Source organism: Juglans microcarpa x Juglans regia, chromosome 5S (assembly GCF_004785595.1).
Source record: "Juglans microcarpa x Juglans regia isolate MS1-56 chromosome 5S, Jm3101_v1.0, whole genome shotgun sequence".
In the NCBI taxonomy this organism is placed as follows: domain Eukaryota; kingdom Viridiplantae; phylum Streptophyta; class Magnoliopsida; order Fagales; family Juglandaceae; genus Juglans; species Juglans microcarpa x Juglans regia.
This window is the reverse complement of record NC_054603.1, coordinates 9842593-9864240: the sequence shown is the minus strand read 5'-3', so window position 1 is coordinate 9864240 and position 21648 is coordinate 9842593. Positions and strand designations below refer to the sequence as shown.

At 31.9% G+C, this 21648-nt stretch overlaps 2 protein-coding genes across 4 annotated transcripts; one reads left to right on the top strand and one right to left on the bottom strand.

Annotated features, from left to right (window-relative positions):
- The first annotated feature begins 777 nt into the window (after positions 1-777).
- On the top strand, positions 778-2217 carry LOC121267328 (protein TIFY 5A-like). Its single transcript, XM_041171185.1, has 3 exons — positions 778-1037; positions 1169-1292; positions 1759-2217. The coding sequence occupies exons 1-3, from the start codon at positions 952-954 to the stop codon at positions 1972-1974; spliced, it is 426 nt and encodes a 141-aa protein (XP_041027119.1). The 5' UTR covers positions 778-951; the 3' UTR covers positions 1975-2217.
- A 13244-nt stretch (positions 2218-15461) lies between these two features.
- On the bottom strand, positions 15462-20755 carry LOC121267870 (peroxisomal (S)-2-hydroxy-acid oxidase-like). 3 transcript variants are annotated; one of them, XM_041171964.1, is made up of 12 exons: positions 20502-20755; positions 19041-19210; positions 18709-18833; positions 18004-18050; positions 17776-17853; positions 17165-17289; positions 16905-16971; positions 16749-16811; positions 16592-16661; positions 16409-16509; positions 16099-16203; positions 15462-15890 (listed from the first exon to the last, which is right to left on the bottom strand). In XM_041171964.1, the coding sequence occupies exons 2-12, from the start codon at positions 19175-19177 to the stop codon at positions 15705-15707; spliced, it is 1104 nt and encodes a 367-aa protein (XP_041027898.1). In that variant the 5' UTR covers positions 19178-19210; positions 20502-20755; the 3' UTR covers positions 15462-15704. The 3 variants fall into 3 exon arrangements, with proteins under 3 accessions (XP_041027898.1, XP_041027899.1, XP_041027900.1); XM_041171965.1 differs by lacking the exon at positions 20502-20755 and adding an exon at positions 20396-20420; XM_041171966.1 differs by lacking the exon at positions 20502-20755 and having other exon boundaries at positions 19037-19152.
- Positions 20756-21648: the final 893 nt, after the last annotated feature.

Sequence of the window (21648 nt, the reverse complement as noted above, 5' to 3'; positions counted from 1 at the left end):
ATATTAGTAATGTTGGAGTTGATTATCAGGTAACATGAATTAAATTTCTGGACTCTCGAGAACAGGACGTTACACCGACCATCCAAGGGTGAGGGTAGCACCCCCTACTAAAAAAGATAGTGCTTCAACCTTGAAGTGAAGTGGAATCAGGGCAAACTAACTAGTGAAAATGATCAATAATTAATAACAAGATAAAATAAAGAAATAAAAGATAAGAAAAAAAGAAAGAACAACTGTCAAGTTTCAAGATCTAAGTAGTTGGCATGCAAAGCTGCAATTGATCGAGATGCTAGTACATCCAGTACTACTGAATAAAAAAAGCCATCGACAAATTAAACGTTAGCAACGCAGAAAAAGGTTTTGCCGACTGAATAGGCACGTGCGTGAAAACGAAAGCAGTTCAAACAGAAAACATGACCAATTAAATAAATAAATAATAAAAAAGATAAAGGTGGCGGATTTTTTGGTAGGAGAGGGAAATTTAAAGAAGTTTGGGAAACGGTAGATCTAGGGAGCTGGGACAGTGGGCCGGGGGGGGGAGAGAGAATTAAAAAAAAAAAAAAAATGTTGAAAACGTGCATGAAATGGGAATAAAACCAAACCTCCTCGATCCGCCAATACCTCGTGCCTGGTTTCTGTTCGTTACGTGTTTGAACTTTGAAGTGCTGCTTTTTCTAATAATCCAGATGACGATGTCGTACGTGGGGTACACTACACCACATTACAACATGTGCGAAAAGTAGTACTGCCTACTCGATCACTGGGGCCTTAATTTCCTCCTCACATGTATTATATTATATATATATATATAACTATATATATAACCTATCCTCTTCACCCGCAATATTTGTCTTCCACCTCTGTCATGATATCAATTCCTGACACTACTACCAAAACCAGAACCCTTTCTTCTGTTTCTTTTGGGTAACCATCGCCACCAGATCTCTCAGTATGAGGAGGAATTGTAACTTGGAACTTCGCCTTTTTCCCTACTCTTCCTCTCTTCCTTCCATGGACTCCGATCACGGCCATCCCATGTAAACTCACTCTCTCTCTCTCTCTCTCTCTCTCTCTCTCTGTGGGTGTTGATATATTTATATGTATGTTTATCAGAAGGAATGGTAGGGAGAAGTATTTTCTGAATGTTGTGATGTGTATTTGATTGAAGGATGGAAGAGAATAATGGAATTAGCCCTCAACAGAAACACCTAGAGCAGCAGCAGCAGCAGCAGCAACCGCTGACCATCTTTTACAATGGAAAGATTTGCGTTTCTGATGTTACAGAGTTTCAGGTACATATATATATATATATATAAAGGTTAAATTAATATTTGTGAGCTGTTTCCTAATTCCTAGCTAGCTAGTCTTAATTTGCATGGTTTTCCTAGCTTGAGATACATTTGCCTATTGTATGCTCTCAGAACTGCTGATCTTTTGGTTTGCCTTAAAACTAATTAAGTCGGCTGATGAGTTTTTGACTTTTTGTAGTTGCAATTCTGAATTACTGTTTTTCTACTTTCCCCAAAAAAGAAAAAAAAAAAAATCTGTTTTCCTGTTGTAATTTTGTGAGAAAATCGCCACATTCAAGGAGTACATATACATGAGCATCCAATTACTAGAAAAAATTTAAAGGTTTTAGGTGAAAATTCCAAGAATTGAATATGATCGCCTACATGACTGCCTCAATTAAACGCATAGATTTTAATTAATTCCTATATATAATTATTGTATTAATGTTGTATGATATTAATGACGCAGGCTAGAGCTATTCTATTGTTTGCCAATAAAGAAATAGAGGAAAGAATGAGAACAACTCCAACTGGGTCGAGCCCCACTTCACCAAGCTGCCTGCAATCTCCGCTATATAGCCCCACTGCTGGTCTTTCTATGAAGAGGTCACTGCAGCGGTTTCTCCAGAAGCGAAAGCATCGCAACCACCACCAGGCAACATCACCTTACCATCATGATCATTAGCCAATCAATTAATACATCATCTACATCTCTGATCTCTCTCTCTCTCTCTCTCTACATATATATATATATATATAATTGACATTGAGTAGTTTAATTACGTGCGTATTGAAGATCAATGGAGAGATGATCGATCTTTTAGAATTTCTACAATTAATCCTAGCTAGTTATGTTGTGTATATATAATTATTATTAATTATTATTATTTTGTTGAGTTTTGAACATGGATATATAAAGTTTTGATGATCTTGGTTTTTTAATTATCATTAGTAATTTCTTAAGCGATCTAAGGTTTTGTATTGCATTGATTAATTGCGACGGTCGATGGTACTGATCATGAAGGGGTTATACGATGAAGAGCATGATCAGTACTAGAGTTGATAATTTAATTTGAACCACTCATGAATCGTCGAACCGAATAATTTGACTCGATTAATAATTAACTAAATGATCATCAATCTGTGGGTTCTTAAATTGACCAAAATTATTCAAATAAGATAAGTGACTGCCATTTATATTTTCTTTAGTACTGAAAAATTAAGTCGTGGATTGAAAAACTCAAACTCGGGACTTGTTAATTGGGGTTGTATTAGGAGTCTTAAAAAGTGCTTAAATAGACTTAAAAACTCTTTAATAATAATAAAAAAAAATTAGGTTGTTTGGGTACTCATGTTTTATATTAAAATACTTTTAAATCTCAAATTATAAGCAAAACATTACTTTTCTCAAATGTACTTTTCTTCAAACTTACTATTCTATATAATTCAAAATATAGTTCTGATCTTAAAAAGATTGTCAATAGACGAAAATATCTATACAACTTTCAGATAATTATAATTTTTAAATTTTTAAGAATGTGGTCATAATCTTTAAAAAATTAAATAATCATTATTTCTACTTTAGAAAATATTTTTTTAATTTGTTTTCATACAAATACAACATATTTAAAAGTGATTTACACGTATGATTATCAAATAATATATAACTTTTTAATAGTAGAATAACCCGATACAATTAATAATCCAAACGAATGACCCGATACAATTAATCCAACCCAAGACGAACGGATTGACAACTTTGAGGAGAATGGGATCAACTGATGATGATCTGTATGTTGACCTTGACATTGTTGTTTAACACTATTATTGGGGTTAAATCGATCAAGAGTGTTAAAAAAAACGTGATTGATTCATTTGGTATCTAGCTATATTAGGTCACAATTTTCACTTAGTGCCCTGTCTTTTCACGAGGGCATGCGTTAGTGCTATTGTAAAAAGATTATTTGAAAAGACGAGTTATAAGATCATTATATATTTAGATAATTGTGATTTTTTTCCTCACAATATTCTATATATATATATATATAGTATTTTAATTATTTAATTTTCAATACATTTATAATTATCGTAATTAGCTTTATATTCAAGTAGTATATATATATATTTTTTTTTCTCTGAAAAAAATGGAATTGGTTTCAATCAATTGGAGGACAGCCTGTTGCGATCGAAGCTCAGCACTTAGGGATATATCTTTTAAGCGACACTACAAAAGAAATGATTATTTGTTAAGAGTTTTTTTGTGACGGAAATGACTATTTACAATGAGATTGAACTTATTTTTATAATAAAAAATAGTCATTTTTCATTGCATATAACTAGTAACGTATAAGTATTTTTTTTATAATATTGTGAACCAATCTAATGCATACATTGATCGATCACCGGCCACTTCAATTTCAAAGCTTAGAGATTTATCCAATCGATACAGACCAAAATCTCATACCAAATTGTTATTAATTTCTTACTAGTCCACATTAGAACATGATCAATTCATATTTGAGATCGACCAATTCACTTGTAAAACACATTCTGTACGATAAGGTGTGTGTATATATATATATATGTTTGATAATTGGTCGAGGATTCAAGTTTCTATAGACCACAAGTCTAATTAAGGAGATAAGACTCATATCTATTAATATTATACATCGATTTTCTGCCGCTCTATCCTCAATAGGGTTAATTTAAGGTTGATTAATCCCCGTTAATTAATTAATCTCGTCTTCTTCCTTTCAAATCAATTAAACCAAAGTACTGATTATAACAATATTAACAACATCATCGATCGCCAAGTTCCGTCGACTAGATCTCCCGCCTAATTGATTTAGTATTGGAGGATGGGACGATCAACATATATACCTAATTGCAAAACTATGAAAATAATGAAAAACAAAAGTCTTGATTCAATAAAATTACACCAAACGTGACATGATATATATATATATATATATATATAGTTGTGGCAAGAAGTGGGCAAATGCTAGCTAGGCTATGTAGCTAGAGATCACATAATAACTTGTGCATGTCATGATTCTATAAATCGAGAAAAAAAGGTAACAAGAATTGGCAAATTATGCAGAAGTACTTCGAGTACGAACTATATATATAATATATAACTAAATGGATGTTTTTCTTAAATGTTGAGACATGAAAGCAATTAAAACTATAATTAGATCTCCTTTATATATATATATATATATATATATGGAATGTACGGTAGGATGTCGAAATCATCATTGGTGGGAATTAATTCAACCATTGGATCATGGAAGTGCATACAAATTCCGGTTGGTAGAACTTAATTGGCAGTTCCAACAACTGTCATCAATTCCATGCAGTAGTACGTGGCTTAGGATAAGGCCGTCATCTTGAAGGAACCCCACCTGTATTATATATATATATATATTTATATGTAGACACACACACACGTTTATATCGTGATAGTAAAAGAAAAAGGCAGGTTTTATACCTCAAAATTATCAATATATATATATATATATATTTATGTTTTGTTATGGAAACTATTAAAATTGATACATCGCACCCCAAATTATTAAAATTGATATATATTTTGCACCCAATTAAATTATGACTGTTTAGAGGAAAGAAAAATAGTAATTAAATATGGAATAATGTGAATCATCAAATCTAGTTAATTATAAAGGATATATATAAAGTGTCAGTTTTTAATAATTTTATATAGCGAAATCATGATGTATATTTTTCCTAAAAAAATTAAGGCCTCGTTTGTTTTTACAGATGAGATTAAATGAGTTGAGATTAAAGTTAAAAGTTAAATAAAATATTATTAGAATATATTTTTTTAATATTATTTTTTATTTTCAGATTTAAAAAATTTGAATTGTTTGTTTTATTTTATGTGAGAATTTAAAAAAAATTATAATGATTGGATTAGATGAAATGAATTGAGGATAGATTAATGTGAAAGCAAACAATGCCTAAATTTACAACCTGCATGGCTGATATTGAGCGGTGCTACTCTGCCACCTGAGTAGCACCGCTCATTGTTACCGCTAGTTACTTTTATAATTTTTTTTATTTTTTTATTCATATGTTTTTAATATATTTAAATATTTTTAAAAAATAAAAAAATATACCAATATATTTGAAATCATTTTTTTAATTATTAAGTAAAAAAAAAAAAAAAAACTTTCCGAATGGTCAAGTAGAGGAGTAAGAAACGGTGAGCATAATAACTTTTTTCTTGCTGCATACATGGAGTATGATCTCCGTAAAAGTTTGGCAGCCCGTCTAATACGTATTATTAAATGAAGAGGAGTCGATCCGTACAAGGACCAAAATTTCAAATCCGGAAGGCTTCGTCGAAAGTGTCTCGGAAACTTAACTACTACTGCATGTTGCATGCATTGACATTCACTGGCTAGTATTTTATAAGGAGACCTATATAAATAGGCGGAGTTATGATATTCACATAATACATTTTATAATATATTATATAATAATGTTATAAAATAGAGATATTTTATAAAAATAATATTATTTTATAAAAATATCCTCACTTTAAAATATAGTATAAAATATATTATAAAATATATTGTGTGATTATCATTATAAAAAAAATGATGAAAATGACTACACTTATCGAGAAAAAAGCTCAACAAATTTAGGTTTTGTAAATTTCGAGTGCTATTTTTGAGAAAAATGGAATCTATTATTTAAAAAAAAAATGATATTTACAATCTTAGAATGTGCAAATTTCACATACTCTTTAAAAAAATTTTTTAAAATTGGAAACCACATGAAAAAATTATTTTTTTAATATAAATATTATTTTTTTAAAAGAGAGTGCACGAGACTTACATACTATAGAAATGTATCTAGCATTATTCAAATATCATTTTTTCTACAAAAAAAAATTCTTCACTTAAGTTTTAAATTTATTCATTTTTATTTAAGGGAACACCCTAAAACTGTTAATATTATATATGCTTTTAAGTGAAGATGGTGCATGGTGATTGGATCCTTTGGTCCAACTTATGATATAGTACATGTCATCTGTACTTAATCAATTAATAAATTAATAATTTAAAGCCATCTGTGTTAAGAATATTTTTCTTCATTCTCTTTCTTGATTTATTTATTCTTTCTGTTACAGAAGTGGGACACCGGCCAGATGAGAACAGCTAGTTTCTAAAATATTTTTCACGAAAAAAGCTAAATGCCATCAAACTGTAAATCAGACTTACATGAAGCATTATTACCTTAATATATCAGAGAATCTTGAAGCATGACTTGGACGGCTTAAGTTACATTAATAAAAGGAAAATAATTTATACACAATATTTTATATAATATTTTATATAATTATATTTTATAAAAATATTTTCATTTTTATAATATTATTATATAATAAATTATATAATATAATCGTTCCTCTTACTAAAAATAGATGGGATAAAAAGAAAAAGGAAAATATTACTATTCTCACTTTTTTTGATACTTCTACTTGACTGCTGGTCAATTTTTTTTTTTACTTAGTGATTAAAGAAGTAATTTTAAATATATTGATGTATTTTTTTATTTTTTAAATATATTAAAAAAAAACTTTTTTATGTTGATGGGCCAGCGGTTAAGATGAAACGATACAGTAGTTGCACCCAAAGAAAAAACGTTTTCAATGCAAAGGCTACCGATGTGAGTGGGGGTAGCCTTTGCTGTACTATCATGTATGTCCAGCTTTTTTTGATTTTAGGTCTATTAATTTGGCTGGTAGCCTAGCTCTCTACGGAGAAGCTATATTTTAAATTTTTTGTTCGGTTGGCTTTGTACTTTTGTTTTGTTCAGATCCTCCTCCACAGGGCTTTTGCAATTCGGGGCTCCAAAATTTAGGGGAAAGCACTAACTTTGATCGGTCAGGATTGATTTTACAAGTCTTTTCAATTATTTAATATCATTTTATTTAATTATTATAAATTTTTTAAATTTTTATATAAAATAAGATAAATAATTTAACTGTTTCTAATTTTAAAATAAAAATAATATTATACTCAATTTTTAATTTTAATTTCAACTCATCTATAAAAATAAACAAGATCTAAGTCAAATATGACAAATCAAAGTCTTTGACTTTTTCAAAGTTTAAATCCGAACTCTAACTCCGATTTGTGTAGGCTCCGACCTGATTCCAATCCTGACTTGTCGGAGCGTAGTCGGATTTGAGTAGGAGTGAGAATCGGTCGGTCCAAACCGGAAAAATCGACAGGACTGGACCGGGAATGGTCCCGATCTGTCTCGGTCCGAATTTTATAGGACCGATTTCATTCGGTCTGGTCCACGGTCCAGGGGTTTTTCGGATCGAACCAGACCGAATGAAAATTTTAAAAAAATTATATATATTAATTATATAATTTTCATTTAACCAATTAACTTAATCCTATCACTAACTCACCATTAAATAATTATTAACTAATAGTCTAATACTAATATTTATAATTTTTTACTAATTCTAATATTTATTTAGTATCACTATATCATTATAATATAAATATTATAATATAGTTATAACTTGTACTAAGTCACTATAAGTAATATTAGTATATTACTATTTACTAATAGTCTAATACTAATACTATTATATAGTTATAACTTATACTAATCATGGATTCATGATTCATAATAACTAATCACTATAAGTCTATAGTATTAATGTATTATTATAAAATATATAGCATTAGTATCACTATATCATTATAATATATATTACTATTACTATTAGTAATTTAGTATTGGTATAGTCTATAGTTATTTAGTATAATATAAGTATTATATTATACTAAGTACCAACTATATAACTATTATAAGTTATAATAACTTTACTCATATAAGAGTTATAGTATTAATAATTTAATAGCATATTATAAAAGTTATAGTATTATAGCATAATATATGTATAATAGTATAGTATTAATATCACTATAAGTTATAAGTTATAACTATATATACCTAATAGGCTAATAGCCTAATACAATGATTTATTCATCGTATAATGATATACCTAATACAATGATTTATTAATCATATTACAAATTTACATATACAAAATGTAAAAACTTAAAATTTTAATAGATGGAACATGGAAGAATTGAAAATTATTATAAATTTATAATACATTGAATTTGAGTCATTGACTCATTGACAATGTGACATACTCTAAGTTAGTAACAAATTAGCAATTAACATTTAACATCATAAATATAATTATCATTAATTATTTTTTTAATGAGTTAATTAAATAATCCACATTAAGTAGTTTATTTAATTTTAATTTTACTAATTTAAATAATTTTTTTAATTAATTTATGTGCCAAAAAGATAAAAGAATCACATATATAAAATAAAGTTACAATCTGCTACCAAAAACAGCGTCGTTTGGGTACAAAATGGCACCCAAATGGCGCCGTTTTAGTCACTGCGAGCGAAAAAATAATTGAGTTGCGCGAAATGGCGTCGTTTCACGCAACCCAATTATTTTTTTCCAATTTAACTTCCCTGAAACAGTGCTGTTTGGAGTCCAAATTGGATCCAAATGGCGTCGTTTCAGGGAATATAACCTGACTAATTGATGCGTGCATTTCGTCTTCCCCGAATCCCCCCCGCCCCAAAATCATTTCCAATTTTCCAGTTCTTTTTTCCCCAATTCCCCTCCCGCCGTTCCGCAAACCCTAAGCGCCCTCCCGTAATCTCGCCAACCGTAAGCGCTGCAAATCGCGATCCACCCTCCGTCTTCTCCGTCTCAGCACTGCAGCAGGCCCCGATTGATGGTTGGTACTCTCTCTCTCTCTCTCTCTCTCTCTCTCTCTCTCTCTCTCTCTCTCTCTCTCTCTCTCTCTGGGAACAGGTTTCTATTTCCTTGTGATAAAAATGGTTTTGTTTTGCTCTAGGGAACATCTGCTTGGTTACTTGGTAGTTGATGCTCTAGGGAACATCCCTTTCATTGTGAATCTGTGATAAATTTTTTTGCCATCAGTGCATCACCATGACACCAACCCACCTCCGTATAATTCCATTGCTAATTTGCTAGATTAATTAAATGATTTTGCTCCAAAATTATATTACTCTTGGAATTTGTTTTTCTTAAACTTTTTACTTCATGCGGCTTTAATAATGATCAAAAGTTCAAAAGAGTATCTCCGTTAGAAACTTAGAAATAGGTTTGTAAACTATTTCTTTTTTTTCTTTTTTTGTAGGTAATTCGTTTGTAAATTGTTACAGGTGCCAAATCAGCACCAATCACCGCATAAAAAAAGTAAAACTAAAATACTTAAAAACAAGCAAAAAAATCCTTCTTTTTTTTTTTCTTTCCAAAAACCACCCCTTTGGAAAGGTTTTTTGAGCCGAGTTCAGATGGCATAGACTAAGTACACATTATATATACAAGTGGAACACTAACTAGAAAGAGGAAAAAATACAAGAAAATCATTAAAACTCAACCCATTAAAATGTATAGAAGCTGCTCAAAGGAACAAAGTAGTGTTGTAGAGTATGAAATAGAATTTACCATGAGTACTTTATGGACAGTAAACAAAAATGTATGTTTATAGGCAATTACTAGACATGTAACATTCATGAGTAATGACTGAAAAATAGGAAAAATGATAGACAAAATATAAAGTTATTTACTTCATTTACTTTATTTACTTCAAGATCAACACAACGGGTAATTTCTTATAATTAGAAGTGTCATTTTATTACTTTATAGTTTATATATAGGAATTGTTTGATAATTTTTTGGCATATAGGAATTGCTTTAAAGTGTCATTTTATTGTTCGAAACTGTCCATTGTTTATTGAACCTCCTTAACTATTAATGTTTGTTTTCTAATTATTTTATCCTTTTTATAGATGAAGTCTTCTACAAATGATGTGCAAGAGTCAACACCAAACATGCATCTACCCCCACGCCCACCTACACTCCCATCCAATGTAAGTGATCAATCAGTTGGTGGGTCACAAAGAGGTAGAGTTAGGTATTTTGTTTGGGATCACATTACAAAAATACCAAAAGGTGATCCAAGTAAACCTAGGGCTGCATGTAATTATTGTGGTGTTTCATATACATGTGATACGAAGACCAATGGTACGAAAAACATGAAGTATCACATTGAGCATCAATGTAAGAAATGTCCGTTTAAGAAGACGGATAAATCCCAGACCACTCTAGGTTGGAAGGTGGAGGGAGGAAGTGGTAATGGTAGTGGAGGACTTGTGCCTATTGCATTTAGTCTTGAGGCTTGCCGACAAGCCTTAGCAGAGATGATTATTCTAGATGAGTTGCCCTTTAGGCATGCTAAAGGAGAGGGTTTTAGGAAATTTATACTTGTGGTTTGCCCTAAGTAGGTAGGGATTCCATCTCGTATGACGGTTGCCAAGAATTGTTTTAATTTTTTTTTTTAAGGAAAAATAAAAGTTGAGAAATGCTCTTCGGGCAGCGAGTTTTCCTCACTACGGATACATAGACATCCGTGCAAAACTTAAACTATATGTGTCTCACAACACACTTTATTGATGATGACTGGAAGTTACACAAGATGATTCTTTCCTTTTGTTTGGTTGAAAATCGCAATGGTGATACCCTTAGTAAGGGCATAGAGATGTGTTTACATGATTGGGGGCGACCAAAAATACTTGCACTCACACTTGATGATGCAATTTCTAATAATGGGGTTGTTTCTTATTTGAAAAAAAAAACAAAGTATAGGAGAGACACGATCTTGAAACATGAATTCTTGCATGTTCGATGTTGTGCCCACATTTTGAACTTAATCATTCATGAGGGGTTAAAAGAGTATGATGAGTCTATTGCGAAGGTGAGAGGTGTTGTGGTATGTTAAATCCTCTCCTCAAAGGTGGAGTACATTTAAGAAATGTGTGGAGTTGGAAGAGATTCAATCTAAAAGCCTAGTTTACCTAGATGTACCGACTAGGTGGAACTCCACCTATCTTATGCTGGAGAGGGCTTCAAAATTTAAAAGGGCTTTTGATCGGTTGGAGGAAGAAGATCCTTACTTCCTTAGTAGTATTGGAGATGACGATGATGACGATGTCGATGATGAAAATGTAGACCATGTGGTGAATACGAGAAAGTCAAAGAAGTTAGGGCCTCCCAATGCATCCGATTAGGCGAAGGTACAATTGTTTGTGAGGTTTCTTCAATTATTCCATAATGCAACTTTAAAATTCTTGGTAGGTGAATATGTAACTTGTAATATTTTTTTCTCGGAGTTGGTTATTATTAAAGATACCATTAACATGGAGTGTGAAGAACGAAATCCCGTCATGGGATTAATGGCCACAAATATGAAGAGAAAGTTTGACAAGTATTGTGAGAACTTGAAAAATCAGAATATGTTGCTATATGTTGGTGTTCTTCTTAATCCTCGCTACAAGATGCAATATCTTGATTTTGGGTTGGGAAAAATGTATGCACATGATCATACAAAAAAATTGATTTCAGTTGGAAGGTGAAAAATGCATTTATCCGCATGTTTGAGGCATACAAGGAAAATGAAGAATGGCATTCTCCTCAGCGCACAAGTTTCCAAAATGAAGATGTAGCTCCTTCAACTGACAAGGTGGCCAGTAGAAATGCAAATTTGATTACCGAATTTAAGCAGCAGTTGCAGTCAGAAGACAGTTTGGAAAGTAAGTCAAAAGTTGATAGATATCTAACTGAAAAATGTGAGGATGAAGATGATAGTTTTGACATTCTAATTTGGTGGAAGGTGAATTCAGCTAGATATCGCGTACTTTCAAATATTGCACACGATGTACTTACAATATCGGTAACTGCTGTGGCCTCTGAATCTACATTTAGCACTGCGGGTCGTATACTTGACCATTTCCGAAGTAGTTTAAATTCAATGAGTGTTACGGGTCTCATATGTGCACAAAACTGGTTTCGTTCTTCTTCTACTCCAATAAGCCTTAGGACTTTAATGGATGAAGTGGAGGACTTTGAGAAGTAGCTGGATATGGGTATGTAATAAAATTTTATTTGATATCTTTTGTGGTTTATTTTATTTTATCTTCTATGTTATCATTGTTATGTAATTTTATTTGACTCGTTTTGTTTAAAATTTTTATGGATAGAACTTGTTGGGGACCCGAACTTTGCTGATTCTGTAGAGGCGCCAAATTCAATGCCTATTGGCCCTGGTCCTACACCTAATGTTGATTAAAGACTAAAGAGGTGAGAAGATTGTTGGTAAGCTAGGCTCTAAAATTATGTGGTATTTTATCAGATTTTAGCTACTTTAAATTGTCTACTCGGTCAACTATTTACAACTCAATTTATAAAGCCATATCTATCGAAACTTGTTCTATCATGTTCTTCCTTTAGATGGATTCGTGGAAGTTTGCTTTTGTGGAAATTTTGGAAGTAATTTATGTGATCGAAAAATAAAAGATATGAAAGGATTGGAGCTTATCAAATTTTGCATGCAATGACGCTAAACTTATTCCAATTCAGTTTGGGCTGTAAATTATAATAACTTCATTAATTTTCTACATTAATGGATATCTTAACTTCATGGCCTCTATCTTTTTGGGATCTACATGACAGTTTAGTTTTTAAAATATATTAGTTTCATGGGAAATGATATATATACTTACAACTGTTTTACCGATAAAAAAAAAAATACTTACTACTATTTTATAATTATTTTATAATTTCATATTAAATGAAGGGTAATTTTATAAAATTAAAATTTATTTATAATGAAGTGACATGCAGCTTCCATTTATTGGCAGATTTAGATTGTAACATGCAGCTTTTGTATGCTGAACTTGAAGCTGCATACAAGTGTCTTGAGGAAACCTATGGTACTAAGCAGGAAGATATCATCCTTTATGGCCTATGGGCAATCTGTTGGCAGTGGGCCAGTGGCCCCACTTTGGACCTTGCAACTCGACTACCTCAATTAAGAGCTTTTGTTCTGCAGAGTCTCATACTCTCTGGCTCTGTAAATTACCCATTATATGTTAAGTACTTAAGTTGTTAAGTTTTAGATTATAATTTGTAATTTGTAATTTGTAATAATTTTTGGAGTATTATTTTTCTTTTGGTTTTTTCGTTTTTTATATAGATTAGTTTTTTTTATTATTATATTTTTCACGATCAAGTTTTTTTTTAATAGTTTTAGCTAAAAAAAATGTACAAAATTTGAAGTGGGCCGAAAATAATTAAAATTTGGCAAAAAAAAAAAAAATCAGATTTAGATGGGCTGAATGACCCATTTTAGGCATGTCCAGACCGACTGGACCAACCCTGGACCGGACCGGACTGAAATGGACTTGACCGAACCGGTCCTATATGTGACTCGGTCCGGTCCAGGGTGGAGAATTCTTGGACCGAATAGATTCGGTCTGGTCCACAAAATTGCCCAAGACCGGACCGGACCGGACCGAAATCACCCCTAGATTTGAGCTTTCAATTTTGGGCTTCTTCTATTTTAGGTTCATATTTAGCCCAATTAAAAAAGAATTTTTTGTGGGTATTCAAATTTCAATTTTTCAAAAAGATTAAAAACTAAAATTAAATCTTTCACTGCCAATTTACTTTTATACTTAACTTATTTCTACACTAGACTTATTTCTAATGTTTAATTATATGTTATTATATTTTTGTAAATTGGTATTATGTGTTATTAACCTATTATACTAAAGTTAATAGTCATTTCTATACTAATGTCTAATTTATTTCTATACAAGATTTATATTATAATTTCTAATTACATGTTATTATACTCATGTCTAACTTATTTCTAACTTAATTATATACTAGACTTCCTAGTGTCTAATTATATGTTATTATACTTTAGTAAATTAGTATATATCTTATTAACTTATTATACTAGACTTATTTAAATATTAGTGTCTAACTTATTTCTATACTTGATTATGTATACTAGTAATACAATGATATTTACATATACTAAACTATCACTACTCTATTTATATTATATTATAGTATAAGTATATTATTTTATAATAATTAGCTCATATTAGTATATTATTGAATTTAATTATATAAGTTCTAGTTATATAACTATATAACTATACTTGTATATATGATAAATATATATAGATAAATAAATACATATTTTTATAACATATTATAATATCGGACTCAATTTCAGAGTCGGAATAGGAGGACAAAGTCGGAGCATAAAATTAGAGTCAGACTAGATCGGAATGGGAATCAGTCCAATGACACATTCGACTCCAACTCTAACTACGTTTTGTCAAAATCGAAGCAAAGCCAAAGCAAGGTCAAAATGGAGCCAGATTCAGACTTTCAAATTTTTGCTAAGCCTACTCAAAATGTCTAAAACTCAAACCCCTTGCCTTTCTTTAAAACAAATGTCAAAATTTTTATTGTAAGCTTGAAATAAATTCATAATTCTTTTTCTCTAAAATACAGGAGAAAAAGTATAAAAAATCCCTCCGAACCTTTAAAAAAAATTCTACAGAAACTATTTTCCAAAATTTTAAAAGAGTCAATTTACTTATAAGTTACAAACAATACTGTGAATGACATGTAATTAGTGGTATGGAGATACGTCCTCGTATCAGTTTGCAAATAAAATGTTTAATATTAAAAATAATTACTATATAAATTAATCTAATAATAAAAACTCAAAAAGCCTACTACCCTGTTCTCAAAAACAATCTTAGAAAATTCTTTACTCTATAAATATTATATATATATATATATATATACACACTCGACGTAACAAAACTTTATTTACATCAGGAAGATGTTGGTTAGTGAATGTCGTCAATTGACCAGGATTCAGGACATAATTATGGGTAAGAACAAATAATAATGACATATACAAGTCTAAAACGTACAGTCGGCCTAGCGCCAGGTTCTTTTTTTATTATTATAAAAAGGTGGATTCTAACATGAAAATATGAGAAAATTTCACTTTTTTTTAATGGCATCCACTTTTTTACGAGTAACTTGCACAAAGCTTGTGCATTTGGAGCTTGTATCTAATTTTACTCTCCGACAAAATACTAACTAGCTAGCATCATTTTCCAAATGAAAAATGGTACATACGCACTCATGATTTGGTTGGAAATAATATATATACAGAGAATGCAAAAGTAGCTTAATTTGCTGTATATATATATAGGAAAATGTCATGACAATTTTATGATCATCATTAACTACAGAAGTTTGAACTGCTGATCAAGATGTTTTTGGAACCCTAAGTCATGAGATATATAGGTTATTTCTGATGATAGATAGGTTCCTGAAACTCAGCATTCCAAGTTTCCAACCATGCACAGTAATGAACGAGAAGCACTAGCTAGCATAGCAGCAGCATTCATGCACGCATGGTGATCTTACAGCCTGGGTGGAAGACGAGGACGGTCCCATTCAGCCACAATGTGGTCACGGGTAATCTCTTTGAGTGAGCGGCAACCACTTAATGCCATTGTCAGTTCAAATTCCTCACGAAGCATCTGAAGCACTTTTCGGACACCAGCCTCTCCTTCAGCAGCCAATGAGAAAACCACCGGCCTTCCAATCTGATATACATATATATATAAAGCAAGATCATGATCACCACACGAGTGACAGTCTAGCTAATTAAGCAATTAGGGGGGCCCTACGGCTTGTATACAAACCGAAATGATCGTGAAAAACTTTCAAAAGGTAACTATTTCTTTTCATTGCTATACATAATAGCCATATAGCATATATATATGTGTGTGTGTGTGTGTATTATTTACTCACAAATATGCCGGATGCTCCAAGAGCCAATGCCTTAAAGACATCTGTCCCACGCCTAACTCCGCCATCCAGAAATACAGGAACTCGGCCTTGTGCAGCTTTGACAACCTAATTCATCCCAATCAGAACATAATTATAAGGTTCATTTTTTGCAACTTCAACTGCCATTGTGAAAACATGATCAAGATGATTAGGGAGATCTAAACTGAGCATGGAAACTGATACAAAATTCAGAAAGTAGGCCATAGCTCATGATGGCAATTGAACCGATCAAACGGTAAAAAATCGTACTGATGCAAAGAATATTAATTACCTCTTCCAAAGCCATAATAGTTGCAGGAACATAATCAAGTTGTCGAGCTCCATGATTGGACACGATGATACCAGCTGCCCCAGCTTGTATGGCTAGCCTTGCTGCATTGATCACAAGGTTAGCATTGAAATAGAAGGTTGCTTGATTTTGCTTGTTGGGGGGAAAGGGATTCAGAATACATACTATCCTCAGCAGTAATTACACCCTTCACAAAAATTGGTAAATCGGTGATTGTCTGAAGCCACTTGACATCCTGTCCAAATAAATGAGCTACTTAAAAATTAATTTCTTCTGTCTAGCTCATAGTTCAAGAAATTCTACAAATAAACAGCCATCTTACCTTCCAGCTAAGAGAGCGGTCAATTTGTCCAGCAACATATGAAGCTAGGCCAGAATCATTAGCCTGCAGATTAAACCCATATGCGGAAAATTACAAAGAAAAAAAAAAAAAAAGATATGTTTTGTTTGACATTAAAAGATCATATACGTCAGCCACCTGATCCATCTTCCCCATATCCAATCCCTCAAAGTTCTTCAATGTCAAAAATGGGGGCAACACAAATCTGTTCGAGAAGACATCAAACAATGAAGTCCCTTAAGAATGGAAAAAACTTGTAGTGTTGATTTTATGTAACTCTCCCACTAGATCTACTTACTATGTCAGATATAGTACTGGGAAGCTAAGTACTGAAGTGAACTTTTGTAATTCTTTTTCCTTTCTTTATTTCCAAATTGTATGTTTGAATGAATGTTCACCTGTTCTTGATGTCAGCCTCCCTGCGACCAAGCCTTGGAGTGTCCACAGTAAGGGCAATTGCTTTGAAACCAGCCCTTTCAGCTCTCCTTACGAGCTGTGCAACCACATGCCTGTCTTTGTAAACCTGAATAATAAGCAGAGAAATCCTTGTTAATTTGAATAACATTAAACAATAACTGAAGACCTTGTAAGCATCATAGACTTTGGGACATAATAAACATTAATGATTCTGAAAGTGACAATTAGAAACGCATTTTCGTAATTATCTCTTGATCAAAAGTAGCCAGAGGGACACTAGTCTTGGACAACACAGCTTGTATAATTTTGACACCAATTTGAATCTTTCTACCATCATGCAAGAAAAACAATAGCAACAAGAGACTAATTTAAGATTAAACAGGCCCAGATGGGATGGGAGAATGTGGAGAAATTCATGTACTGTCCTATTTGGTTGCATAGTAATTTAGAATGCTGGATTTGGTTGCATAGTAACTCTCTGTCATGCTCAAACCAAGATCAATGAGAGTTTGCAAAACTAGCGATCCTAGCAAAAGGCAAGAGAAAGAAAACAAATTATCAAAAAAAGTGGGGGATGATCTCTCGCACTCACATAAAGCTGGAAAAAGCGAATGCCGGGTCCTGTTGAAGCAACCTCTTCGACGCTGGAAGTAGCCCATGAGGATAGAGTCTGAAACAACCAATTATGCATAAATAGAATAGGGGTGACATGTAAATATGGATGTCAATATATCAAAGCCAAAACTGTGAAGGAGTTGTAAGAAAGGATTAAATTCAGTTTAGGCAAAAGAACTCGAAGAAACTTGGTGAAAATCCAAACCATGATTGTGCCAGCGGCCGATGCTGCTCTTGCAGTTGCATACTCTCCTGCATGAGAGTTACTTTATTAAGTGAATGATCAAGCCGACTATATGAAGAAGCCAAATGTCTTTATAAACTCTTCAGGATTCTCATGAATTGATTAAAAAATAGTTTCTAGAAAGTGCAGCTACACCATTACAATGGATGATGTTAAAAGGGGCCATGTGGTTAGGAAAAAAAAAAAGAAGAATCCACCTTGAGAGTTACCAACAAGTAATTTTACCTTATATTTGAAATAAGAATCAAAAGCGGACTACTAGAGATCATTAAAAGCAACTATATATGAAATGACTCACAACTGCATTGTAGAGGACCTTTACCTCCATTTCCTTTCTTCTTTTGCAAGGGGATACATTCTTTAAAATGCTTCACTTACATTTTTTCATACATGAGGTACAAACATGCACTTTGTACCAAAATTAGAGTAGATTAAAATTAGCAGATACATATCGGGACCATTATGAATTACATTTTTAAATTGATCCTATATCGACCCTATGATCAGATTCAAGGCATGAATAATGTATGCAGTATGTATTATCAACATACTGTGTACAAATTAGGGAAATATATAACTATACGTACATGTATATAGTTAAAGAAGACAGGTACACATTACTCATATATGAACATGGAACGAGTCCATGATAGAAGAGGTATATACCCTCAGGGTGAGCCATCTTCTGCATGGCCGTAGGAGCAATCATGATGGGCATTGAGATTTTGAAGCCCAAAACAGTTGTTGTCATGTCTATCTTGCTAACGTCAATAAGAATACGAGGTCGAAACCTATTTTTCAGTAAATAAAGATAAACTGTGAGAGAAGAGGTCCGACAAAGAATCTGAGGTGAAAGAACAGAAAGAAGTAGGAAAATCTCAAGTACAGAATAGCTAGATGTCAAAGCAAAAGCGTGAATAATCAAAAGAAAGCCAAATTAGCCGCACCAGACCAAAAGGAAAACTACTTTTGGGGTCACTGTCAAGAGAATAGCTTACAAAATCCTTGAGAATGCTTGCCGGTTCTGATTAAGAGTCCATTGGTCCTCTGCTCCTGATGCATAGTAGTCAAAAACCATCTTCGGCAATTTTTCCTTTGCAATTGCTTCATATTCGCTGACATTAGTGATCTCCATCTTTCCAAAGGATTGTTATGCTATCCCCAGAATCTGAAAGTTGTTTCAAAATTTTTAAAGAAGTACACCTCCTCATACTATCTTTTCTTTCAGCGGGTTGAAAGAATAACATACAAAATACGATCAAGACTCTTAGGATAAGGCGCAACTAAGGCCTAAGGGCATGTCTCGGTAATAAGATGAGAAGATAATTTTTTTTAATAGTAGTAAAATCGTTTAAATTCAGATAATTTATTAAATTTTGAAAATTAAGAGAGAAAAAAATTGAAAAAAATATTATAAATAAAAATATTATTTTAAAATATTATTTTAATATTACTTCTGTTTTAAAATCTAAAAATATTATATTATTTTGAGTAGTACTAGGCTGCCGTCCAACAATGACTGTTGGGCATGCCGTCTAGCACAAATTTATCTTTGTATTTTTTCCATTCTTTTTCTTTTCATATTTTTCAACATATTTAAATATTTTTTAAAAATAAAAGTCACTTTCTTAATTATTAAGTAAAAAAAATTAAATACATAAGCGGTCAAAGTGAGAGGGTAAACTTAGGCGGCATACTAGCATTTCTCTATTATTTTTTTAATGCTTTGTTTAAAAGTTTTGAAAAGTTGTAATAATTAGATAAGGATTAAATGAAAAAGATAAATATTTAAATTTAAAAAATGTTTTGTATATGAGTGATATTTAGAAAAGAAATTATAAAAGATTTTGAAAAAAAATGTCATCTCATCTCCAAACATGAACTAATTGAGAAAAGCATCCATTATAAGAAAACTTGGGAAAAAATAAAAACGTGTGGTATGTCTAAAAAGTTGCTATATTATGAAACATTTTAGCATAAAAAGTTAATTCATGGAGAAATTATGGTTAAAAGTAATGAACGCAATACAATCGAAAAGCTTTGTGCTTTTGTTTCCTGGCAAGTTTTACGAAAGCTACAACTCTGAAGTAATATCATATACATCAACACTTTCAAAAATTACAATATATCTACATGATATCAAACTTTGCTAACGCCAAATAAATGGAACACAATTCCAGATTGCAATCCCAAATCATATAATGGACGCAAATCTTCAACTCTGATGTTATCCTATCTCAGGAAACAGATCGAACAGTGAGCTTGCAACCATTATGGACTAGAAGATATGAACATAAAACGCAAAAGGATTTTAAAATTAGGGACAACCCACTTCAATATAAAACCAAAAGACGTTAGCTACTTCATCTCTCATGAGATTAAAGTAAGCATCATTCAGTGAGCGAAGACCCAAGTAATAGAAGACTAATGATAAAGCAGAGGGTAAGCAAAGAACAAACCTTGGGCTCCTGAGAGGGAAGAATGGATAAGGGATGTCAAGGAGAAGAGCTAAAGATAATGTTGGGGAGAGAAAGCGAGGGAGAGAGAGAGAGAGAGAGAGAGGAGTGTCCAAGTAAAAAGAACATACAGTAGTGTGTAGAAACAAAGGGAGATAAAATGAAGGAAGAAATAGGGAGGGAAAGACAAAAAGGGTTGAAAGAGAAAGACAGTCATGCGGATTGGCTTTTCGAGGTTGGCATTTGCAACCAAATCTGTTTCATGGAATCGCAAGACTTGTGTGGTGAGCGTTGTTTTGTTCATTATCATTGTTCGTCACAAAAATAATGGCAGCAAAAATTTTATATATGAACCTGCTTGCGTGCGCGCGCGCGCGCGCTTTGGCATAATTCCTGTACACGTGGGGTTGTTTGCCATCGTTTGTGATGAACCACATCAGAAGATGAGAGACCCTGAAATGTCATTTTCTTTATTTGCTATGATTTACGAAGGTGCCATATAATCCATGATTCCATGCGTCGTCGTCTTGGATAAGATGAAAGCTTTTGCACAATATTAGATGAGATGAGATAAGATAAGATGATTTTAAATGAGTTGAATGAAAGATTATTTTTTAATATTATTATTGTTTTGAGATTTAAAAATGTTGAATTGTTTATTATATTTTTTATGAAAATTGAAAAAGTTGTAATGATCAGATAAAATGAGATGAGATGGATTGAGAGTGTTTCTTATCCAAACCGGGCCTAAATCTTATATACATATAAATATATATATTTGTGTATTTTTTTTAAATTCTTTGTTTAGTATATATATACATATAAATATTTGTCAAAATCTGATCATCATATGTGTGGATGGTATACCTTCCGCACTAACTTGCAAGCAGTAGAATTTTCTAATTCTATCAAAATTAGGCTTGATTTGTTAACAAAGAAAATCAGACAATTATACTACCTCCAAAATCATTTATAATCAAACTCATGGTATAGTCAGGATTCAAATTTAGGGTCTACTCTAATAGTATATGAAATCATCACTAATTTTAATAGTTTAAACTGATAGAAATAGGTAGATTTTATTATTTAATTTTATCTTAATAATAAGTAAAATAATATTTTGTTAAAACAAGTAAGCTTAGCATATGAA

Coding starts and splice junctions, on each gene's coding strand:
- LOC121267328 (XM_041171185.1), top strand. CDS start 952: ATGAGGAGGAATTGTAACTTGGAACTTCGCCTTTTTCCCTACTCTTCC. Junction 1,038..1,168: donor TCCGATCACGGCCATCCCAT/GTAAACTCACTC, acceptor ATTTGATTGAAG/GATGGAAGAGAATAATGGAA. Junction 1,293..1,758: donor CTGATGTTACAGAGTTTCAG/GTACATATATAT, acceptor TTAATGACGCAG/GCTAGAGCTATTCTATTGTT.
- LOC121267870 (XM_041171964.1), bottom strand. CDS start 19,177: ATGGAGATCACTAATGTCAGCGAATATGAAGCAATTGCAAAGGAAAAA. Junction 17,290..17,775: donor TTCGCTTTTTCCAGCTTTAT/GTGAGTGCGAGA, acceptor CTTATTATTCAG/GTTTACAAAGACAGGCATGT. Junction 16,204..16,408: donor CTATTATGGCTTTGGAAGAG/GTAATTAATATT, acceptor GGGATGAATTAG/GTTGTCAAAGCTGCACAAGG.